Consider the following 22899-nt stretch of genomic DNA (forward strand, 5'->3'; position numbering starts at 1 on the left):
TGAAGCACCCAGTTCTTCATCTTGCTGATTGATAATCCAGGGCTAGGAGAAAGAAAACGGGAAATGTGAACCTTTTCCATCCTCTGCTTCGCTGATGTGGGGGTGACAGGCCATGGGAAGCCACGGAGCCCGTTCTCGTTCAGCTCTGTCTAGTACCGGCACAGTGCTGGGTGCACTCGTGGTCCTAATTAAATATAGGAACATAACTGGTTATTTCCCTCCCTTTCCAAAGGTACAAGTCTTGGACTTAACTTTTTATTCTGTAAACAGAAATAAAGACAGGAAAATGTCTTTTTGAAAACTCTCCATGTGTCTAAGCCAGGCCGCCTGCTGAAGCTTTATATATATATTTGCTCTAATTCTGCCCATAGTCAGACAAGTATCAATGTCTCCATTTCCAGTTGAGGAAACTGAGGTCCAAGGAACTTAAATGAAGAATCCGGGACTGGAGATCAGCTCTGATTGGACCCACTCACTATACCATGTAGTTTCCCCCCTTTCTCCTCCAAAATGCGGTTGGATGCGTGTGTGCGCGTGACCGTGTGTGTGTGTGTGTGTGTGTGTGTTTCCTTTTCTCATCAAAGTCGCGCTACTTCTCCTTCTGGCCAGTTTCCTCGGATCTACTTCTTCTAAACAAAGTCCAGTTCTCCAAGGTCTCACCGCTCCGCGGCCATCTCCCGGTGGCGTTCCGAGGGCAGCCCGCCACTCCTGCGCTAAGTTCGGAACCCCAGCCTTTGGCTCGCACCCGGGAGGCGCGCGCCTCGCCCAGCAGCCGCGGCCCCAGCGAGCCAACCGGACCCGGCGCTCCCGCCGGACCCCGCCGCCTCCGCCTCGGCCCCGCCCCGCTACCTGACGCCCGTGCGGCCCGGGCGCCGCAGCCCCCGCCCCCCGGCGCGCCCGCCCTGCCATTGGCTTCCCCGGCTGCCCGTCTCCCCGCCCCGCGCGGTCCCGCAGGCAGGTTTGCTGGGGAAGCCGCAGTCCCGGCGGCTGGGGCGCAGCGCGGGAGGACTGTTCGGCGCGGAGCGCGGACACCAGCCGGCATGTCCCCGCGCGCGGGAACCCCCACCGGCCCGTGGGCCCGGGCGGCCGCTAACTTGGCGGCGGGCTCCGGCGACCGTGCCGGGGCCATGTAGTCGCCGGCGGGGCTCCCCGCAGCCCGGGAGCGACCACGACCGCGAGCCGGAGCCGAGCAGCCCGCGGCTTTCCCCAGAGGCGCTGAGTGCGCGCCGCGCCCCCGCCGCCCCTCCGGTGGCACTTTGGCCCGGAGCGGGAGATGGGGGAGAAAGTTTCCGAGGCGCCCGATCCGGTGCCCCGCGGCTGCAGCGGCTACGGCGCCCGGACTCCCGCCCCTGCGGCGACCGCCGCGTCCTCGCAGGGCGCTTCCTCGGCCGAGTCCTCGTCGGGCTCAGAAACTCTGTCGGAGGAAGGGGAGCCCGGCGGCTTCTCCTGCCAGCGGCCGCCGCCGCCGCCGCCGGGCGGCGCCCTGGGCACCCGGCCGCCCGCCGCGTGGGCTCCCACCCGCGCGCTCCTGGAGCTCGGAGTCTCCGCGCCGCCGCCCGGAGGAGCCGCGCCGCCCGCGCCCCGAGGCAGCAGCGCGTCCCAGGAGGAGCAAGATGAGGAGGTGGGCGCCGCCTCCCCCCTCAGCCCTCGGGGTCCCGGCTGCCCGGCGAACCCTGTTCTCCACTCCGCACGCGGGTGGTGGGCTGGGCTCACTGGGGCATGGAGAGGGGAGGGACCCCAGGCGCTCTGTCCCGAGCGGGGCTGTAACAGGAGCCTCCCGGTGGGCCGGTGCTGCCGGATGGTGTGCTTTTAAAACGGCCGAGCAGCAAACTTCTCACCTTCTGTGTTTGCTGTCGAGGCTCTGTGAATGGATGTGATCTGCAGACCGGGCTTGTCCCCACAACTAACATCTCAGTCTCCGAGTGGGTGTGGCTTTCCACCGGAGCGCTTGGGTGGAGGGGGAGTGTGTTGACGCGATGGGTGTGAGAGGGAGAGATGGGGTGTTGCGGGTGGAGGGCGGGTGGAGCCGTCCCCGCGGTGCGTTTCAGCGGCGCCCCCCTCCCGGGATCGCCCCAGGATGGTTTTGGCTGGTCCCCGCCGCGGCCCTCCTGCGGACTCCCAGCCCTTGGCCGGCGGCGCCGAGGGGAGGGGCGCATCGGCAGCTTCCATTTGGACTTGTTTCAGGGTGCCCAGATGTGTGCTGGTCGCCAAACTAAATAGGGACCACCTTCCCGGGACAGTGCCATCCTAGTTTCCTGGGAAGGATGTTCCTCCAAAACTTGTGGGTTGCATCCTAGACATTGAAATGCACGTGACTGGTGTCTTCTGCCTGCTTTCTCTGGCCTCCTCTCCCCAGGCCTCCCACCCTCCCCTCCCCCTTTGGAGGGAAGACACTTCAGGAAGCATAAGGTTCTTCATGCCTTGAAGATTGTTTGCTTTGGACGTTTCTTGCGGGGAAGTCATCTTGATTAGGCAGAGCCATAAATAAAACATCACACTAACACAGCCTCCTTGTGAAGTTAATTCCTCAGTGCCAGAGTGGTATTTTCCTTCTCTCCGATGGGATTAGCTGTAGTAAATGTCTTTTTTTTCTCTCAGAGATTCTGCAAGCTGAGGCCATTGCCCTGACAGTAGCCCCCTGAGACCTCAGCCTGGAGGCAAAAACTAGATCTAGCACAAGGTGAGGAGTCCAGGTCCTAGCCTGGCAGGGAGGGGGCAAACCCTAGCCGGTGCTGGGTTCAGCCCAGTCTCTGGCAGTAACCATGACCCATCCCCCATTCCCCTGGAGGAGGGCAAGGATGCTGGTGTGGAGACTGCTTTCTAGAACTGCCTCTGCTCCTGAGCTGTGACATTTTGGGTGAGTTGGTTCCTTCCCCTGAAGTTCAGTTCAATAATTTTTGACCAATGAACTTCAAGGTAAAAATCATTTATATGTGTCCACGTCTCCATGGTCTGATCAGGAATTTAATTTGGATCCAGAGTTCAGGTTGGTTCTTGGGACCAGATGGCAGGAGTTAGGCTGAGTGCCACACCCACCATGGAGCTACCTGAGCAGACCGTGGACTCAACCAGGGTTCCTTAGTGGTTGCATCTCCTTTTGAAGATGCCAGGCATGTGCTTTTCACGCTTTTTATATTTGTTTGCCCTGCGACACCTGCCTCAGTTTTCAGAAATGTGCACACTTGTCACTGGCAGCTGGCGGTATGCCGTAACATTGATTTACCGCGAGATTCTAGTAACTATTGTCATTGGTAGAGAAGGTGGTAGAGTTAGTTGCGCTATGTTTTCTGTGTAGCTAGGAAGGTGCTCCTTGGTACACGCCATGGTCTTGCAGATCCTAGGCAGGGGATGTTGGGAACTTCTCACTTTTGACCTGGATTCTGTAGCTGATGTATTGCCTGGCCCCAGGGTGACAGTGTTTTACTTTTCCGGAAGTGAACGTCATGACAGCTTATTTCACAGGCAATGCAGGTGAGGATTGGTTGATTGAATCACATTTTGGAAAGTGGAATGGCAAAATGACATTGGTCAGTATTTGTGAGATCTCAGAATTGGATGTCAACTGATACACTGTTGCAATTTATTATGTAACTTCTGGTAACCTGTAGCAGGGGGTGCGGGAATTGTCCAGAAGTGGGAATCTTGATTTGCTTTGAGAATTTTAAAGTGAAAAAACTGAGGTTCCCCACCTCCATCTCCCTCAGGTTTAGGGAAGTGATAGTCCTGGTGAAAGGGGTTGAAGTGCAGTGCACATTTGTGGGTTCATACACTGGTGATGGTATGGTGCAGGGGTTCTTAACCTTTTGGGAGGAGGGCCTTCGGGAATCTGATGAAAGCTCTCCACTCTCTGCTCAGAAAACACACACTATTCTAGAGGTTTCACTTTCGGGTTTCAGTTCAGTGAAAGACCTGAGCTTGATTCTCAGCTCTACCACCTTAACTAGATGTGGGGTTGTGGATCATTCAACTAACATAAGCCCCAGTTTTTTGCCTCTTACGTGGGAATAATAGCAATAGAGTTGCTACACATTTTATACACACCATCTAATTTAATCCTAGCATAATATCTAGCATATAGCATTGGGTGCTAGGTAAATGGTAATTTTTCAAGTTCATTTGTGATAAAATTTGTGAAATGGAAGTATAAGCTTGGGCAGGCTTATTTATGCATAATTAATCTACCGTATACTTTCAGAGACCCTGAGGTTGTCTATTCAGTTTATTTCCATTTTATTAGCATGAGGTGGGAAACAGTTTTTATTTGTATCAGGTTGTATTATAGCAAGGCACAGAGTATACAGCACTAAAAGGTTTAAGTACAGTCAATAAAATGCAAAGAGGTTCATTTAGATTTTTAAAATCGTTATGTCTAACTTGGGAGAGTCATTGTTTTTCCAAAGTTATTTTTACACTAACTTACTGCATGAATTTTATAAAGCCACAAAATTAAAGTTTCTAGCATATTAGTACAGTGCTAGCTTTTTTTGACAACTTTGTTAAAGCTGTTTTCAATAAATCTAGTAATGTTAACAGTGTTTGATCAATTTTATATATTATTTTACTGTTACTATTTGTGTAAATTTACAAAGTCTTGTAGACTTCAGTCAGCCCTTTAAGCTTTTGGTGCTTATAAACAATACCAGTACTAGTGTCTTGGTGCACAGATTTGTGCACATTGAAAGGAAATTAATTAGAATAAATATTTTAATATCGTTATTTGCCCTTTCTCTCCAATAGAAGTGTCAACCAAATTCACGGTCGACAATGACAGATTGAAACACATGCGTGCAATTGGCGCCAGCGAGCGCTTTATATGTATTGTGCATGCGTGCGTCAACTTAGCCTTTTATATAGAGAGAATAAACTTGCTTAATTAGACCTGCTTTCTGATGTAGCTAAACTTTTTCCAGCCCAGTGAAGCACCCCAACTTCTCTTTCAGGTAATTGTCAGCAACACAGCAGTAAATATCAACATGAAGCACATTATTATTGTAGTTCAAGCAGGGAGAACAAAGGGTAAATATTTAACTGCAGCAGTGTTTGACTATATTCTGCGCAGTGAGAAAACCTGAAGTCATTTTCAAGGTCCACCATTTCTTCTTTTTAGTTGGGTCAAGTTTCTAAACTTTGTAAATCTCCGTTTTCTGGCTAATGAAAACAGAATTCAACTGAGTCTCCTATCTACCTACTCCAGGACTTCTGTGAGGACCAAATGAGATGAGGCACGTGAAAACGCTTCACAAACATTTGGTTAAAGTATAAAATGTTTGCACCTGGCTGTAAAGCAAGTTGTGTTCCTGAGCTGAAGAGACTGCAAGGACGCTAGTGGTAGCTAGAAAGAGGAAGCCAGGCATTGCTACGTGATGTCATTACCCCGCACCCACAGTGACCATTTCTGGGCTGGGCTGGGCTGGACTGTGGTCCGCATGTTGCGCCATGGGGTCTTGGCAGCGTTGGCTATGATTTCGTGGGGTGTCGCTCCAGGGTGGTGATGGGTCCTGTGTCCCACTTGGGGTTTGTCTGCACCAGGTCCGTGGTGCTGTTTATTTTTAAATGGCCAGTGTGCATCATGGCAGCTTCTGCATTGAGCATCTGCTCCCTGGTGGTCAGTGCACATTATAGGTACCGGTTGGATGGACACTTAGCCTTTTATATACATAGATAGGTAGACCTGGGAGATTTTACAAGGACAGTTCCAGACCTCCACAATAAAGCAAGTGGTAATCTTTTTGCTGGTGGAGGGTCTTGTCTTCAACTTGTAAAACAATGCAGTATCTGTGAAGTGCAATAAAGTAAAGCCAAATAAAAGGAGGTGATAGTTTTATGTACTTAATTAGTGTCAAACACATGAGAGTTAGCCATGGCATATGATTTTTTGTTTAAATAAACTTCATCTGACTTTAGCACTTCTTTCTGAAGCCTGCGGATTTGGGGTTTGTGGGTGTTGAGGGGTGGTGGGCTGCGTTTCTGACAGTTAGACAATCTGGATTGGACTGTTGTTCCTCTGACCACAGCTCTGAGCTTTGCTCTAGGCATCCTGCCCTGTCCCTTCCCAAAGAACCCTGTGATGACTAATAAAATCCTCGGTGCCGTTTGCTGTGTGTCAGTGAACTTGGGGCCGTTTCTGTATGCCTGCCACAGTGCCTCTAATATATTAGTGGGGGCTCAGTAACTGTATCCTGAATGATGAGGAGAAAGCGACATCTTTGAAAATAGTTACACATTTGATGGAAGGGTGACTGTGTGTGTATTTAATTGCTTTGCCCATTGTGATTTTTGTTTAAGTTTCTTGATCTTTTATATATATATATATATATATATATATATATATATATATATTTAAACCCACCTCAATCATAGTGAAAATGTGTGAACAGTTTTTCTAGGTAATTTTTGAACACAGTTAAATCCCCGAGGATCCACTCAGAATGCCTGTGAAGGGACTTGTGTGTTATCTTTGTTTTCCACTGTGTATTCGAACTTGAAACTTTCAGGGATTCTTAGAATGGCAGAAAAAAAGGCTTAGTAGTTGAAAGGATTTACAACTCAATATAGAGTGTCTCCTTTACCCTCTGCTACACTAAAGGGTTTATTTTATTGGCTTACGTTTGGAAACAGTGTCCCTTATTAACAATAGGCACAATTATGGGTTGTCTTTTAACTGTTCTAGTAAAAGGAGTTTGAGGATTGTTTCTAATATCATTTTGGATGTGTGTGGGTCCCTCACGTGATAGTAATGCAGTAGATGAATTTCTAGTGCTCACTGGTTAAGAGAATAAATAGCAAAAAACAGCCATCAATTTAGTAAAGCTTCTTATTGAATTTGAGTTTTATTAATCACAGCAGCTATGTGCTTTGAGAAAAAGAAAGTAGTGCATAGATCTTGGCATATTTATTATTTAGTCTGCTTTTTGACTCATTACTTCCATAAGAGTCACGAGTTCAGAAAATCAGTCACTGAGCTCTGGGCACTGAGGACACGAAGGCAGGCAAGACGGAGATGGTTTTGACCTCACAAAGCTTCCAGTGTAGTGGAAGTGATGGTCACTAAGCACACGGTTATTAATTAATGGGGTTCAAAGGTCTTCACTGGTGTATGGGGAACAGGCTGTGAGGGGTGTATGTGTGACGGCCTTGTGTAACTCATTTAGTCTGGGGGAACTGCCTCCCTGAGGACACTGACATTTGAGCTGAGACCAGAAAGGACAAGGAGGAGTTAGGTGGGAGAAGGGGCGAGATAGGACTGATGCAGGTAGCAGGAGGCTCCAAAGCAGAAGAGAGGATGGTGGGTCTGCTTGGCATGGTGGAGAAGAGAGCATGGCGTCAAGTGATGCTGTAAAGAGAAGCAGCCCCTAGGTCAATGATGGCGAACCTTTTGAGCTCGGCGTGTCAACATTTTGAAAAACCCTAACTTAACTCTGGTGCCGTGTCACATATAGAAATTTTTTGATATTTGCAACCATAGTAAAACAAAGATTTATTTTTTTGATATTTATTTTATATATTTAAATGCCATTTAACAAAGAAAAATCAACCAAAAAAATGAGTTCACGTGTCACCTCTGACACGCGTGTCATAGGTTCGCCATCACTGCCCTAGGTCTAAGGGCATGGGGAGCCACGGAAGGATTTGAAGCAAGGCAGTGCCATGACCGGATTTGCATGTTGGGAAGGCCAGGTAGCATGAAGGGAGCTGCTGGTGTAGCCTGTTTAAACGTCCCAGAGTCGGAATGGATAACCTGAGAAGGTGGCATGGTACTGAATGCTTTGTGGAGGGTACAGGGGGCTCCTTCCTGGTAGTTCAGGCACTCCAGGGAAACACATGGGAAGTACAACAGGAAAAGAATTTAGGTCTGTTCAAGAGACTATCTTAGTGTGAACACTAATTCTACTTTTCATTGTGATATTGCGCTGAACCTAGTATTTTCTTGAAGGAAAACTAGTATATTAACATGAATGGACTTGAGAAGAGGGCCTCGAAAGGTAAATTGCAGGGGAACGTTTACTTGAGGTGAGCAGCGTGGAGATGGCTCTGAACTTGTGTGAGAGTCTCCGGTGACAGGAAGGGTGATGTTCTAGACCAGCACACATGACCAGGGTGTGCTTGTTGGCTTGGATTTTCCTAGAGAAGGAAGGGTCAGCATCAGAGAACTAAGGCTTTCACCCTTACCCCCTTCTGGCCTGAGCTGTTCTCAGAAGTGTCAACTGTTTATATTGCCAGTGCTTTGGGGCCAGTGACAAAGGCTGTCTATCCCCTCAGACTTAGTGGGTACTGGATGTGAGTGCAGTTGATTTTAAGTTTGTCCCTGTGAGGAAGGGTGTGGAATCAGTGCCATGCATGGTGCAGAGCACAAATAGTGGGAAGAATCCTGCTCTAAAATGTCTCCCAGTGAGAAGGGTCCTTAACCAGGTGGCCTGGCATGAGACAAAACTGAGTACTGTGTGTGTGCGCGCGCGTATATGTGTGTGGTGTGCACACATGCACAACATGTAGAAGAGATGATTGTACTTTTTAGATGAAAGACACCCCATGCCATTGATAATCACATTCCCACATCTGTAGTGTTGCCTGAAGAGGGCTTGTGCTCCTCCCTTCATCCCTTCAGAGCCGAAGCCAGTGTTTCCCTGCTCTGGGATCAGGGTCTGTGGAGAGAGCCAAAGGGTACAGACTAATGACCTTGGTTCAGCCACGTATAGGCCATGTGACTTTGCAAAGGTTATTACTACTGAGACTGTCCCCTCATTTGTAAATGGGCATGCCAATATTTATTACAGGGCTTGTTATGAGAATTAATGGAATTTGCTATTGTTACGGAGTGTGGCCATGCTGGTTTATGCAGAATATCAGTGCCATAGGCAGGACTCGCCGGAGCCCAGAGGTCCCTTCGCTGAGGGAGCATGCTCCCAGCATGTTTGTTGGTAGTCCCGGCAGGTCCTTTCATTCATGAGTAGGTTGTGTAAGTTATCACTTTTAATTTCATGGACAGAGCATTCTTACGATGCACTCACAAGCAAAGTTTTATGGTGTATGGTTCATTAACCCTTTTATTAAGACACTATCTCTCCTTTGCTCATGGAACCTGCTCTTAGGGATCACTTATTAAATAATGCCCTAAAAGACTCTATGAACATTTTCATTACTAGCTACACCCCCAGAATTAGTCGGAAGGCAGCATGTCAGCCATGTGGTGAGGTCGGTGAGAAGACCATGTACTTCACTTAAGCTTCCAAGGTAATGATTTAGAGGCTGAGAAGAAAGTAACAAGGAAATTCAGTGATTTTCTGGAAGCCAACCTTGGTTCATATAAGCATTGCAGGCGGAATTGGGGGGGGAGGGGTGCGGTTAGGCAGGTGGTCCAGGGGCCACCCTAACCTGGCAGAGGGGAAATATGTTAGAAGTGCAATAGATCATAAAAATGCAAGAACTCATGTATGTAAATTGCCCCCCCAAAATTCTGTTTTGTCCCTTTGAGACAGTGTAAACAATTCACGTTTTAAGGCAAATATGCAAATCACCCAGGAGCACTTTTGATATAACTCAAATGCTGGCACCTCCCAAGACTGCAATTCATTTCCCTTCTGCCAGCCCTGTGCTCTGCCTCCACACCTGTTCAGTTGATATTTACACAACTTTGCATTGTTTAGTTCAAAGATTCTTGTTCTCTTTTATGTCTCCGATATTTTGTCTGGTTTCTTATCTGGCAATGTTATTTTGGGGTGAAGCATAACACAAAATATGATTCAGCAGAAATCTCATTCTCTGGCAGCTGCTGTGTACTTGTTTCCTTTCCTCTCTTTGCCCTTCTCGTTAGTTCTCTCACCCGGTTCAGAATTCCTGGGAGAGATTGGACAGTAGTCACCTGTGCTTCCAGGGTTGGAGAGAAAACTTCCCTAAATGTGAATTGTTGGTTCAGGACCGTGGTCAGCAGTGCACCCCCCAAAGTCACATTTAAATGTATAGAACTTGTGTGACATTCCTGATGGCTCCTCCACCTTCTCTTATCGAAAAGCTTCACTCTTATTCAATGATTTGAATTCATAACCAGACACATGTCTTTGAGACAGCTTATAAATTTGTACCCTAAGCCTGTACTCCTTTGCTAGCCCATCAATTCCCCTCTTGGACACAGTCGATATAATTTTGATTATGGTACTTACTTCCAGTGAACCTGTCAGCCTAAATGTTTTGAACTGATATTGGGGAAAGGAAGAGGTGGGGAGGTGGGGAGGAAACTAGCAAGACTGACATATTGGCTTTCTTTTCTTAAATTTCATAGGCTATCATGTGGACAATGAAATTTTTGTAATTTTGCAGTATTTTTGGTGAGTGGCAAGCTCACAGGTGTTTTGGCTTCTGCTGTAGAACTTGATCAGCTGCTTTTCTAATAAGCTGAGAAGTTAGGTATGTAGTTCAACCCTGGATGATGATTTTGTGCCTTTCTATGTTTATTTGAAAAATAATACTATCATTTCTCGGGCTTCTGGTGTTAACAGTTGTCTTTTTGGGTGTTTCTTTATGCGGAGATGCCACACCTTCAGTGAGTGATACAGCAAGGGCCCCAGTGCCTCATCAGTGGTAGGGAAATAGAGTCAAATTGGGTTAGAATTGTGGTTAACATCTTCTGTCACTGTACACTGCCATTGAAACATATTCACAGAAATTGCAAATTTAAAATGGCTTCTTAAGGCAAACAATACTGGCCAAACTATATTAAGGTATTGAAATAGACTGCAGTGTGGGGAAATCCATTTTGTGTAGACGGTTAAGTGATGGTTTTTACCAATAGGCTCTTTATGAATACGTTGGTTCCATAGGAATCTGTCTGGCTCCCATACACAGAAACTCGTAAGATTTGTTTTGTCGCTCTCTGAGTTGTAGCTGCAGTGCTTAATTGAAATCACCTGAGGTTTAGTTTTAGCCATCACCCCAGGCTTCGTTTTAAAAGGGCAGCTCAGAGGAGACTCACTTAGAGGCTGCCACGACGGGGAGCACTGCTCCAGAGAAGAGGGCAGCTTGTTTGGAGAGAAAGGACCACTGAATAAGCTCCACCTAAGGACGAGAACTTCAGACTCATCTCAGGTGAGTAACGCACCTATGGGGAAGACCCAAGAAAATGCCGACCTTCCTGTTCTTGTGGCTTTTATCAGAGTAGTAAGTGGAAGCGCCCTGCTGTCTGTGCCACCTTAGTTTAAAGACTGAGCAGGTGTGTGAGCCCGAGAGTGAAGGAGATTGAGAAGGAAAGTATTTGTCAAGTAAGGAAGATAGTCATCGCTTTGCCCTAGGTTCCACTACTTTAACTTATTTATCTATTGTTTGAAATTTTACCCTTGTCAACTTTATTTAATGAACCACCTTATTTCCTTGGCAATTCTTGGGTCTTATTTCTCCCTAATAAGCGACCCCAGTTCTCTTTCATCGTGGGCATGGGTGGGTCCTAGCCATGGTGCCCATTCTCTAGCAATAGGAGGAAAAGAGATAAAATGGAAATTACTTTGAACTCCCTTGGTTTTCTCTACTAAAACGTCAGTATCACTTTTGTTTTCAAGAGTTCTGCTTTTGAAATTAAAACATTTCTACCTGGAGAACACTGAGGGCAACAGTTTTAGGATTTTGGAATAAGACAGATAGGCTAGTAGAGTAGTGACATGGTACTTTGGTAACCTGCTAACATCATAGTTTTTTAAATTCCCTTAGAATTATTTCCCAGTCATCACTTTCTGTGTATTAGGTTACCTGTCACTCCTTGTTCTGATTCATCCATGTTTCCTTCCACCCCTTCTATAGCTGGGTCATCGGAATTTTAAAAAGAAAGGCGGAACCACTTTGGTGGGGAATTGTAATAAAACGTTTGTTACACAGAATGTTTTGGGGAAAGGCCTTTTGGTTACTGAATTTTATGATTTCACCAAAATGGGAATTTTATGATTCACTAAAAATTAATTTGAAAGCTCTTTTTGTTCTCACTTTGTTGCTTACTCTTTTGCCTTAGAATGTCATGGCACGGTGTTCCTGCCTTATTATTCTGTGCTGAACAAGCTAGATTTTAAAAACATGATTGGACATCTTGTAGTGCTTTAGGGCTCTCCCTTTGCACATCAATCATCTTTGAAGACCATCGAAGACATAAAAGTGTGTATGCAGAGGTAGAAAGTGAGTATGAAATGGCATGTGCTATTAACAAGAGTAGACAATCTTGATTTCTTTTTTTAACTTTAAAAGTTGAAACTAGCAGGGTTTTGCTGCATTACCTTTGTTCCTGGGATATGCCACACCATGTATATATTGTCAGTATTTGTATGGTGTTTAATAGTTTGTACAGCCTTTTCTGATACTATTTCAACTGTTCTCTCATTCCCATTTTGTACACATTTCTTTTTGTAGTAGAGTTAGTAGTAATCTCTCTCTCTCTCTCTCTCTCTCTCTCTCTCTCTCTCCACTGTGGGCTCCTCAAGTGGGAGCAATGTCATATCAACTCAAATCTCTGCAGCAGGGAGAGTGTGTGGCATATAGTGGGAATTAATCCATTGCACCAAATGGCAGTTGAGGCATATTGTGTGTCAAGACAGCTTTCTGAGTGTTTTACATGCATTTGCTCATTTAATTACCATGCTGTAGCTAAGTCATCTTCTCAATGTTATACAAACGAGGAGGAGAATAGTGGGAAGAGATTGGGAGAGGACAGGTTTACAAAGACCATTGAGGGAACTGTGCATTCCCTAAGGTCCCAGCCTCTTGGTCATCTTCGTATCTCAGATCTGAACAAAGATGTGGCACGCAGTAAATGATGGTTGAATGCATGATCGTTGAGGAATGAAAACACCACTTGCAGATAGGTCCCTGTGCATTTGGTATCTAAGAGCTTGAATTAAGTGTCTGTAGAACATTCGTTGAGGTCCCGGCTAAGATTTAACAGGCCTCCGATCTGGGTTTCAGATGGTCAGTTTAATGGGTTGAGTGAGTTTGTTCAAATGAAAGGTTTTGACTATAAATCAATACTTATTTTCCTGTTAACTTTGGTAAACTGTTTTCTGTTTAGGTAATTTTTGATTATTCATTATAATCATGCTTGTAGCAGTAAGCCATTTTGGCTACATGTTTAAAGGAATTAATTTGTGATGATATATTAACAGCTAACCTTAAAATATTAGCAGTAACACTGGGTTGTACTCATTAGTGCTCAGGATAAAACTGCTGTCAGTGGACATGAGTTAGGATTTCTGGCAATTTTATGGGGAGAGTTGGCGTAGGAGTTGGAAGGCCTGAACTTTGCCTTGGCTTCTTGCTGGGCAAATTATCAGCCCCCACGGTCTTCACAGGTGATGAAGTAAGAGGTCCTTTCCACTTCAGTGCCAGTGGGATTCCCTCTTACTATAGAAACATCAATTTAAAAACTTAAAGTTCTATTGGTATGTCATTTGTTATAGAACTGTTCAGTCACATGTTTCTTTTGACAAACCTGACAGTTGTGTTTTCTGATTTGTGAATAGAAACATATAGTTAAAGGATTCTCTCAAGGACACTCACTCATGGATTCTTCCTTTTAGCTTATGCTGATGTGAACATGCAGAAGAAATATGGTTTACTTTTATGTTCCATTTCTGTTCATCTTTTAAAGTGATTTGGTATGTTCCTGTCAGTCATCAGAATACACGTGGAGGGTACCTGCTAGTCCCTGCAAGGGAATTTTATTCTGGATGACGAGTCAGCTGTGCATACTCTTGACACTACACCTTTCTGTTGGGGGCACCAGGCATTATTATTATTATTGTTCCAGGAAACTAGGAAGCATGGTTCTTGGTGCTAGCTCCTGGAGACTGCAGAACTAGATCTTTCCTCAGAACCACCTGCCAATCCTTTGGTCTGTGGCAGAACCTGCTTTCTTACTACAGGCTCCAAACAGAAAACACGTGGGTTTGTGATCTGCTTGCTGCCTGGAATTGCTCTAGTGGCCACATCACAGGTCTGTCATTCCCGTGTGCCGGACCGATAGGTTCTGATGTTTAAAAATCATTCTTTCATTTCAAAGATTGGTATGGTCTCTGCTCCCCTAGGCAGCAGGGCCCTCCTATACTGTTCTGGACCCTCACTGCTCAGGCCTGGAAGTGGATTAAAGTTTGTTTGCAAAGTTAAATCTGAATCTGTCATATAGAGAACATTGTGATGGTTTCCAGATGGTGGTGATGGGGGCAGGGGCGGGGGGCGCAGGGGGCTGGGTGGAAAAGGTGAAAGGAATTAAGATGCATAAATTATCAGTTATAAAAACAGTCACGGGGACAAAGTACAGCATCGGGAACATAGTCACTAATATTCTAATAACTGTATGATGTGAGATGGGTAATTCTAATAACTATGTGAGGTGTCAGGCGGGTAATAGACTTATGAAGGTGGTCACTTTGTATGCTATGTAAATGTCTAATCACTATGCTGTACACTTGAAACTCATATGTCAACCATAATTGAAAAATAAATAAAGATTTAAAAAATCAGAATCTATCAGGAAAAGTTGCTTTTTATCAGTCAACTGATTTTTATTATTATGTATTACTATTGTCTTAACCAGAGGCTGGTGGCTCCATCCTAAGCTGTTAGCATGAGCTTTCAGAGTTGTCTTCCGTTTGTTTGCGAGTCAGTTGTGTGCAACTTGGAGCGTGGAGTCTCATAGAGGTAGTTTTAAATAGTGATTCAGCTTCCAAATCAGCCTACAAAAGCCTACTTAACCTCCAGAATGGGTGATAAAGTCCTAGTAATGCGATGATGGTGCTGGACATGGTGAAGAAAGTGTTTTAGGTCTGGAAGGTCAAGGCTGCTTTGCACCCTGCCTTAAGTTGCCCTTGGCCAGATTGGGAGCAGAGCCTGGGCCTCTGGCTCTGTCAGTGCTCCTGCCCGCTGGGCAGTGCTGCTGCTGGCTTTCTGCTAACCGTAGGTTCCTTGTCGTGGGCGAGTCTTTTCTACAGTGTTGGGGGCACTGGAGGTGGCACTACAATGTGGCACGAGTACATTGACTGGTAATTCTCAACATTGGCCCACCTGGATGAGCTGGACCTGCCTCCCAGGTGTTCTGGGTTAGGGAACAGGTGAGTTGGCAGAAAGGGAACCCAAACACCAAGTCTTCAAGCCAGCCACATAGTGGCTCTGGGTGTCTGCCTGGAGATATGGCAGTGCCCTTTCTTAGTCTTTAGGACACCGTCATGGGTGCCCAAGACTCCTTCCTATTTGGGGCAAATCCTTTTAACCTAAAGCAATATCTCCTGCCACTTTCCTGTTCATTTCTAAGTCGTGAGGATGTATTGTACAGCTTGATGACTATTGTTAATACTGTATCACATATTGAAAAGTTGCTGGGAGATATTTTTTTTTAAAAAATTTTATTTTATTGTTTAAAGTATTACAAATAGAAGTACATATGTCTCCTTTTTTCCCCATTGACCTTCCCCTGGCTTCTCTTACCACCCCCTCCACACCCCCACACATGCCCTCCCCTTCACCCCCAGTGCCTTGTGTCCATTGGTTATGCTTATATGCATCCATACAAGTCCTTCGGTTGATCTCCTACCTCCCCCCTCCCAACCCTGCTGGGAGAGATTTTAAAGGTTCTCATCACATGAAAATAATTTTGTAACTAGGTATGATGATGGATGTCAACTAGACTGATTGTGATGACCATTTCACAATATATATGAATAGCAAATCATGTACACCTGAAACGAATATAAAGTTATATGTCAGTTATACTCAATTAAAACATAATGTAGAAGGTGGTTATCTCAGAAAACCCATCAGAATGCCTTAAATTAACCAAGTACTATTAATATAGGGACCATTTATGTCCAAAACATTCTTTTTTGTGTTATAAAATTTGTTCATAGAACACATGAAGTTGTAAGTTGCAAGGTCTTGTCTCTCCCTCACCAGCAGACATTACATTCTCCCATGCTTTTTCTTTTAGTTTAACTCAGATGGCAGGATAGTTCCTGTAGATCAGTGGTTCTCAACCTTCCTAATGCCGCGACCCTTTAATACAGTTCCTCATGTTGTGATGGCCCCCAACCATAAAATTATTTTCGTTGCTACTTCATAATTGTAATTTTGCTACTGTTAGGAATTGTAATGTAAATATCTGGTATGCAGGATATATTTTCATTGTTACAAATTGAACATAATTAAAGCATAGTGATTAATCACAAAAACAATATGTAATTATATATGTGTTTTCCGATGGTCTTAGGTGACCCCCGTGAAAGGGTCATTCGACCCCCAAAGGGGTCTCGACCCACAGGCTGAGAACCGCTGCTGTAGATGAAGCTTTAAGTAATTGCCACGTCCTCATTCCACTGGGGACCTGTCACTTACATGTGTGTTTTTAGGGACCCCGTTCTCTTCTGAACCTTAACCCACAGTCTGAGGATGGGTGGCCTCCTCACTCTAACCAGAGGATGTTTTTATTCATTATGCCAGGAGCTGCTTGTTTTCTTTTTTCTTCTCGCTTCCTGTTTTACCCTGCCCTCCTCTGGGTAGATGGTTAAGGCTGTGTGGGATTAGTGTAATTTGTTCTTTTAAAGAGATGGGGAAGGGCCATCAAGATTGTTTATAGCATTTCCAGCAATGGGGCTGACTCCAGCAGAGCCCCGCTCAGTGTCTCCTTAGAGATTGTCTGTGGTAATTAAAAAGAAAGCAAAACAGATTTTTAAAATGATAAATACAGGCTTACCAAGTGATTCCATAATGGTAGGTGTGAGCCCTGCTGAGAAACGCCAGGCGTGCTCACTTTCTGCTCCTGAAAAACCTGTAATCAGATGGGTACTTTCTCCAATTGTTCAGATACCATTACCTGCAGTTTTTAGAAATTATTTTGACACTTAAGGACATCTAAGGATGTAAATTTAATTACCACTGCTGCTTTCTCTGTGGGCTTGGATGGAAAGTGGCAGATTCTGTAATAGAATTGCCACTGAAATGTAGTGTTTGGTTTTTTTAAATATATTTTTATTGATTTCAGAGAGGAAGAGAGAGCTAGCAGCATCAGTGATGAGAGAGAATCATTGATTGGCTGCCTCCTGTGCACCCCCTACTGGGGATCGAGCTGGCAACCCAGGCATGTGCCCTTGACCAGAATTGAACCTGGGAGCCTTCAGTCCCCAGGTGGATGCTCTATCCGCTGAGCCAAACCAGCTAGGGCTGAAATGTCATTTTTTTTAAAGTTAAATTTCAGGAGCGTTCCGAATTTTTTTCTAAACTGGCAATATGGACTGATGACTTTGAAGCATCACCGCCTTACGGTCTGGGGCAGGCAGAGTAATTTGGCTTTTGAGGGAGTAACTTTCAGTTGTGTTAAATCAGCTGCTTGCTTATGATACTATACAAAACTAGGGCTTTATTGCAGTGGGATTTTGGGTGTGGGGCTCATTTTAACCTACATGTGCAGGCTGGAGCGACGTATCTGGCATTATTGCAGTTCAGGGTGGTGAGTGAGCTGAGCGAAGACACCTTCCTGGGTTTCTTTTTTGAAGTACTTATCTTTCTTCCCTTGCCTGTTGGCCTACACATTTGAAGGCAGAAAGGGAGGAAATATTATGGAGTACTGGGTGGGTGGACATGGGATACTGGGATGTAAGGGCGTTACCTTAGCATGCTGTTTCAATAATAAATGCGGGTGAAGATGGCCTTGTTGGAGGTGAGATCCTATTCATCCTTGCTGTGGGCACAGCTGGTGTGAAAGTGCACATTGTTCTCCTTTGGCACATCAGTAGGTATGTATTGAACCTTCCTGCTTGCAAGGCTCTGTAGGAGTTGGAGGCTTGGAGGGAAGGGAGATGCAAAAGAAATAAAAAATCTGGTCAGTGCCTAAAGCAACGGGCTAGCAGTCAGAGTGCACACAGAGCGAGTTGGCCTGAATGTGCACAGTGCCTTGTCAACAAGTGAAAATGGGATTCAGACTGAAGTACATAATCATCGACCTGACGGGCTTCATCTGGAAGCGGTTTTCCTGGTGGCTTGAAGATGTAAGCATTGGACAGGAGAAAAGAACATTGTACCAGATGAAATGATTGGCCCTCTCAGAATATTCCTTCTATATATCTGCAGTTTTAGGAACGTCTCCTTTTTTCTCTTTAAAAGTAATAATATTTAGAAGCAATAGTAATTGGCAGGTTGGTTTTTCTACATGCGTATGGTTAACTCTTTGTGCCTGTGGAATTTAAAATGACTGGTACAAAAATGTATTACCAGGATGTAGTATTTTTCTAAAACCAGCTTACTCATGGCTGCATAATTTCTAATCAAGAATATTTTTTAAAGGTTCCTATTTCCCTAGATAATTAAGCAATGTTTACAACGAATATTTTCTTAGCCACTGTCTTAAGGAACTTTTTGGTGTTGTCTGTGGGGGTAGAGTTTGGGGAGAGAGTATGTTTGGTGAGAATTGACCAGGTAAGCCATTTTTGGTAGCATCTCTTGAGGCCAGCCCTTTTCCTGTTTTGGGATATCTTTCGGTTACTCATTACTTGAAATTTGCCAAGTTTAGAGCAATGATGTTTTTGGCCCAGCTGGAATTTAAAACACTCCATCTTTTTTTTTCCTTCTTCCTCCTCCTCAAAGTGCATTTGAAACACTTCTTAGAGATGCTCTCACCATCTGGGTCTTTGGCAGAATCATGGCCTCTGCCAGGGATGTGCCCCCAGTGCTGAGGACTTACCCTGTGCCCGAGGCAGCCCCTGACCCGAGCTCCCAGGCCTCTGAGCCATGTGGAGTGCCTGTAAGTCCTCCGCTTCCACAGACTGGATTTTATGAGGCACATCCTGTGATTTTATAAGGCAGTTTCTCCAGGCTTCAAACCTGTCAGGATAGCTCATTCCCAGTGTTTGCAGGCGGGGAGGGAAGTGAGCCAGCTGACAATAAAGCCTACTCTTTACAAAATTCTCAGGGTGTTATCTGTCTCCTTCAAGTTTCTGCAAGCGTGGGGGGAAATTCCTTCACCAAAGCATTAGTGATTGCCAATCATGGTCTACCAGTGTGGGGGGCCCTGTGTGACATGCAGTCCTTGTGTGGCATGGGGTCCCCCGTGATGTGGGAGCCACTTCTCAAAACCACACAAAATTACAAAGCAAGACAGCAGGGGTTCTGGGGGAAATGCGTTTATAGCATGAGCGGGGACAATGCAGAGGAGATGATGCTACTATAGGCGTCCAAGTCAAGGTGGAATGATTAGGACAGCTCTGCTCTTATAATTAACATCAGTCTCCCAAATGAACTCACGTGGAGCTTCATTCTCTTCCCTGGCCCAGCACACCTTATCCTTCCCTCTTCCCTCAGGAAAAAGAACGAAGCAGGCAGTCTGGGAGGCCCTAGGCGAGGGCCTGGCTGGTTCCTCTACTTCTTCAAAGAGTCTCTGTCCCAGTTATTTTTATTATAACCACAGTGCGCACTCTGGACTCCTGAAATTGACAGTTACAGCTGTGCTGTTCACCTCACCTTGGAAAAGGAAATATTCTGCCTCTCCACATATTTCTTGCAGACAGCTGGGGAACGCAGGAATTGGCAGGGGAGAAGCTGTTCCTATAAGACTTATCTTCTCGCAGGTGGAGTTTAAGGTGTCTGTGTCCCTTCTTGACATGTATTTGGGGTCTGGATTCTTTGACTCATGAGGAGGCAATGAGATCCCACTTTTAGATTAAGCGTTGAAACAAGTCTTATTGGCACGTTTCCATGTTGCAGAGCAGAAGACCATTCAAAGGGCCCCGTTTTTTCCATCCCTTGGAGAGCAAGTTCCTCCTATTTTTGGAGCTGACAGATCACTTTTGTGCCAAAAAGACTTGGTACTTTGCACACCTCCCAGTGTGAAGGGGCTGCGAGGACAGTGGTTTGGGGAGAGCAGGAGCCTCATGGTGCCCACGCAGGGAGAGGCCAGGGTCTCTTCTGCTGGAAGTGGTGGGGTTGCCTCCATAAGGGGTGGGTTTATCTGCATCTACAGACAGGGCCTCCTTTCTGATGCTGTGTTCAGGGGGCTCATGTGGCAGAATAGTTTTTTTAAGTCATTAAAGCTGTGCCTTGCTCTTTACTTTTTCTCCTCTCTGGTTTTTAAGCAGGAACTGTGACGGTTGTAATTCCTTGCCTTGGGGATATTTGCTTTGCAGAAAACTGAAGCAGTGAGAAGCAGAGGTTCTTCTCTGTCTCTTTATAAAACGCCTAAAGCCTTAGAAGAGAGACCGCCATGCCTCCTGGAGTGCAGGCTGGTTTCTCTTTGAGTGCAGGGAGAGAAAGGAAGCAGGTTCCCCGAAGGGGTTAAGGTTGGTGGGTTCTGAGCACAGGGGTTGGGATTCGGTAAACATCTCTGGTGGCAACATGAGGCGAGGAGGAGGCCACTGGCCACTTCCTGGGAAGGCTTGATTTTAGGTACCTGGGCTGCTTGCCTTGGCAAGGATTCCAGTGCCATGTGGGGGGCCTGGGAGCACAGCTGTGCTGGATTTCTAGGGCCTTTGGGGTCTGGTAGACCAGAAGGCTCAACAGTGGGCATGCTAGGCTAGGCTTTCCTTTGAGTGACATCCAGGAGTAACTGCATGCCTTACTATGGGCCTTAGAATCAGAATTAATTTGATTTCAAGAAAAGAGTGATTTTTTTTGTACTCCTGACTTTGTGAATTGAGGTTTCAGACCTCCTCTACTCATGAACATACCTAGAGGAGGTGTGATGATAGCCCATAAACTTAATCTGGGTCCTGCCCTCCTGTGTCCTGTTACTAAAATTACAGTGTGGTGATCCAGACAAATCAGAAGAAGGCACCAAGGGCTCAGCTTCTCCTAGCTCAGAGGCCTTGCCTCCACCCTTCCCTCCCCTTGTTTGGCCCCCAGCAAACACTGACTTCTTGCTTTGGGCATCGCCCTGCCTGTTAGTGCACTGACCTCGTAATGTTGGGATGTCTTTTCCCCTCGCTTGACTACAAGCTACACACGAGCAGAGACGCTGTCTTATTTATCTTGGTAGCCACAGCAGCTCAGCGTGCAATAAATCTTTGTTGAATAAATAAATGCACAGAGGAAACTTGATACCGTAGTAAGGGAGGTTGAGGCTCTAAGACAAGTGCCAGGCTGATGCAGGTGGAACAGGATGCAGGCAGGGACAGAATTTCCCCCACTCATCTTTCCCCCACTGTCAAGGTGAATGACTCAGAGTGGGATTCAAAGGAGAGATGACTTAAATTTTTTTGTTTGCTTTAAGTATTATGTATTCAGTTATATGTAAGAATCAGTGACTAGGAGTCTGCACTGCTGGCTGGCCAGTTAACCAGTTAGGCAGAACTGCCTGGAACAAGACCAGTTCAGGCTGGCTGGACATCAAGGGAGATATACAGGGCTCCTGGTTCTCCTACCTTAACTCCTGCGAGTGCTGGTCCAGGCGAGGGTGAAGCCCACAGCCCCCACGTGGCCTCCTTGGAGGTGAAGGGTGTCCTTCCTGGATTGCCAAGTTCCCAGAGGCCCTGAGGTGCCAGGGTTTTGCTTTCTCAGGCTCCCATGAGGAGCAGCTGACAGGGGCCTCTGTGTGAGTGAACGTGGGCTCTGTGTACCTCATCCCAGGAAGGGGCAAACGCTTAAAAATGCTTGCAAAAGCTTAAAAATGCTTGCAAAAGCAAATTCTGAAAAGACCAAGACTTCCTTGTGTAAATAGTTGGTAAGTAGCTCCTTTTTCTTTCCTGTTACTGATTAATTTCCCCAACAGCATTGCTGGTGGCTCTTCTTCACAATTGGTTGCTGAATTGCAGCGTTGAATTGCCTGTGTAATTCGGCACTATAACAACATATAAAGCCAGAAAAAAAATGGTTTATACCCGGGCAGCTGAGCCTTGAAAACTGACACCTTGCACTTTCACATCTGGGCTGAAGGAAGAGCATTAAATGTCTTTAATGATCTGATCGAATTTCTTCCTGAAGGTAAATGAACACATTCAAGTTGAGCATGAGGCACTGAAATTATCAACTGCGACCAGGGGCAGTACCTCCCTAAAAGATTTGGGTTTTCTGTTGCTGTTAATTAGATGTAACTCTCTGGCTATCTAGCTTTTGAAAATGTTTGTAGAGCATTTCGGCATATGCCTTATTGAAGGCCTACTATGTGCTGGGCACCGTGCTCATGCTTTGTGTACATTATAACTTTAAAACTTACCTGTGATCTTGCAAGGCAGGATCTCCATTTCACAGTTATGGAAAGGGAAGCTCACAGAGATTAGATAACTTGCTCACGGTTTGTCTGTTTCCAAAACCAGGGTTCTTTCCCACGGTGGGTCAGAAAGAGCAGAAAGGAGTTGACTTTTTCCCTAAAGTTATTCATGAACAGCTTTACCCATTTACTGTCAGCGACTTAAAAAAAATAATGTTACAAACTACGCAGAGCAGAATTGCAGAGGCCTGCCTGCATTCCTGGCTCCCAGAAGTGTGCGGGAAAATGAGACGGTGTTTGTTGGAAGCCACTAAGTTTGGGATAGCATGTCCCCCATGATGGATAACCAGCTCAGGTGGCCCTTGTTCTTTCTGGCCCTTTTGCCTGGGGTGCTCACCCTCTCCTCCCACAGTACCACCGTGAGGGGAGCATACCCAGGAAGCACGGAGGAGGATTGGCCAGGACCATTAACAAAATAAACACCAGTGCAAACTACTAAAGGGAGAAAGACAAAGGCAGGAGCACAATCAGCAGGATATTTGGCATGTCTTTCTGGCAGCTCGGGTTGAGAGGGAAATAGGTGCCACGGCAGTGTTTTGGTGTCGGCTTTGAGCACAGTTGGTTCGCGCTGGAGCTTTGACCCGTGCCTGTGCCTGCCAAAGGCTGCCCGGTGGCTCTGGTAGGGGCCCGCGGTGAAGAAGCATTGGCCTGTGGAGGAAGACTGTGTACTGCCCAGTGCCATCCACTGAGGG

General features: G+C 45.9%; 1 protein-coding gene across 3 annotated transcripts in view; it reads left to right on the plus strand.

The window, feature by feature from the left end:
* Positions 1-977: 977 nt before the first annotated feature.
* The window catches only part of MAST4 (microtubule associated serine/threonine kinase family member 4), a 521110-nt gene continuing 499188 nt past the window's right edge, over positions 978-22899 (plus strand). For 2 of the 3 annotated variants that reach the window (XM_036310366.1, XM_036310368.1), the window contains exon 1: positions 979-1621. In XM_036310366.1, the coding sequence (XP_036166259.1) occupies positions 1274-1621 (348 nt within the window). In that variant the 5' untranslated portion in view covers positions 979-1273. Of the gene's footprint in view, positions 1622-22899 lie in introns of all 3 variants that reach the window. The other variant, XM_036310367.1, reaches the window with a different exon arrangement.

The sequence above is a fragment of the Myotis myotis genome, unplaced genomic scaffold (genome assembly GCF_014108235.1).
Source record: "Myotis myotis isolate mMyoMyo1 unplaced genomic scaffold, mMyoMyo1.p scaffold_m19_p_5, whole genome shotgun sequence".
Taxonomy (NCBI): Eukaryota; Metazoa; Chordata; class Mammalia; order Chiroptera; family Vespertilionidae; genus Myotis; species Myotis myotis.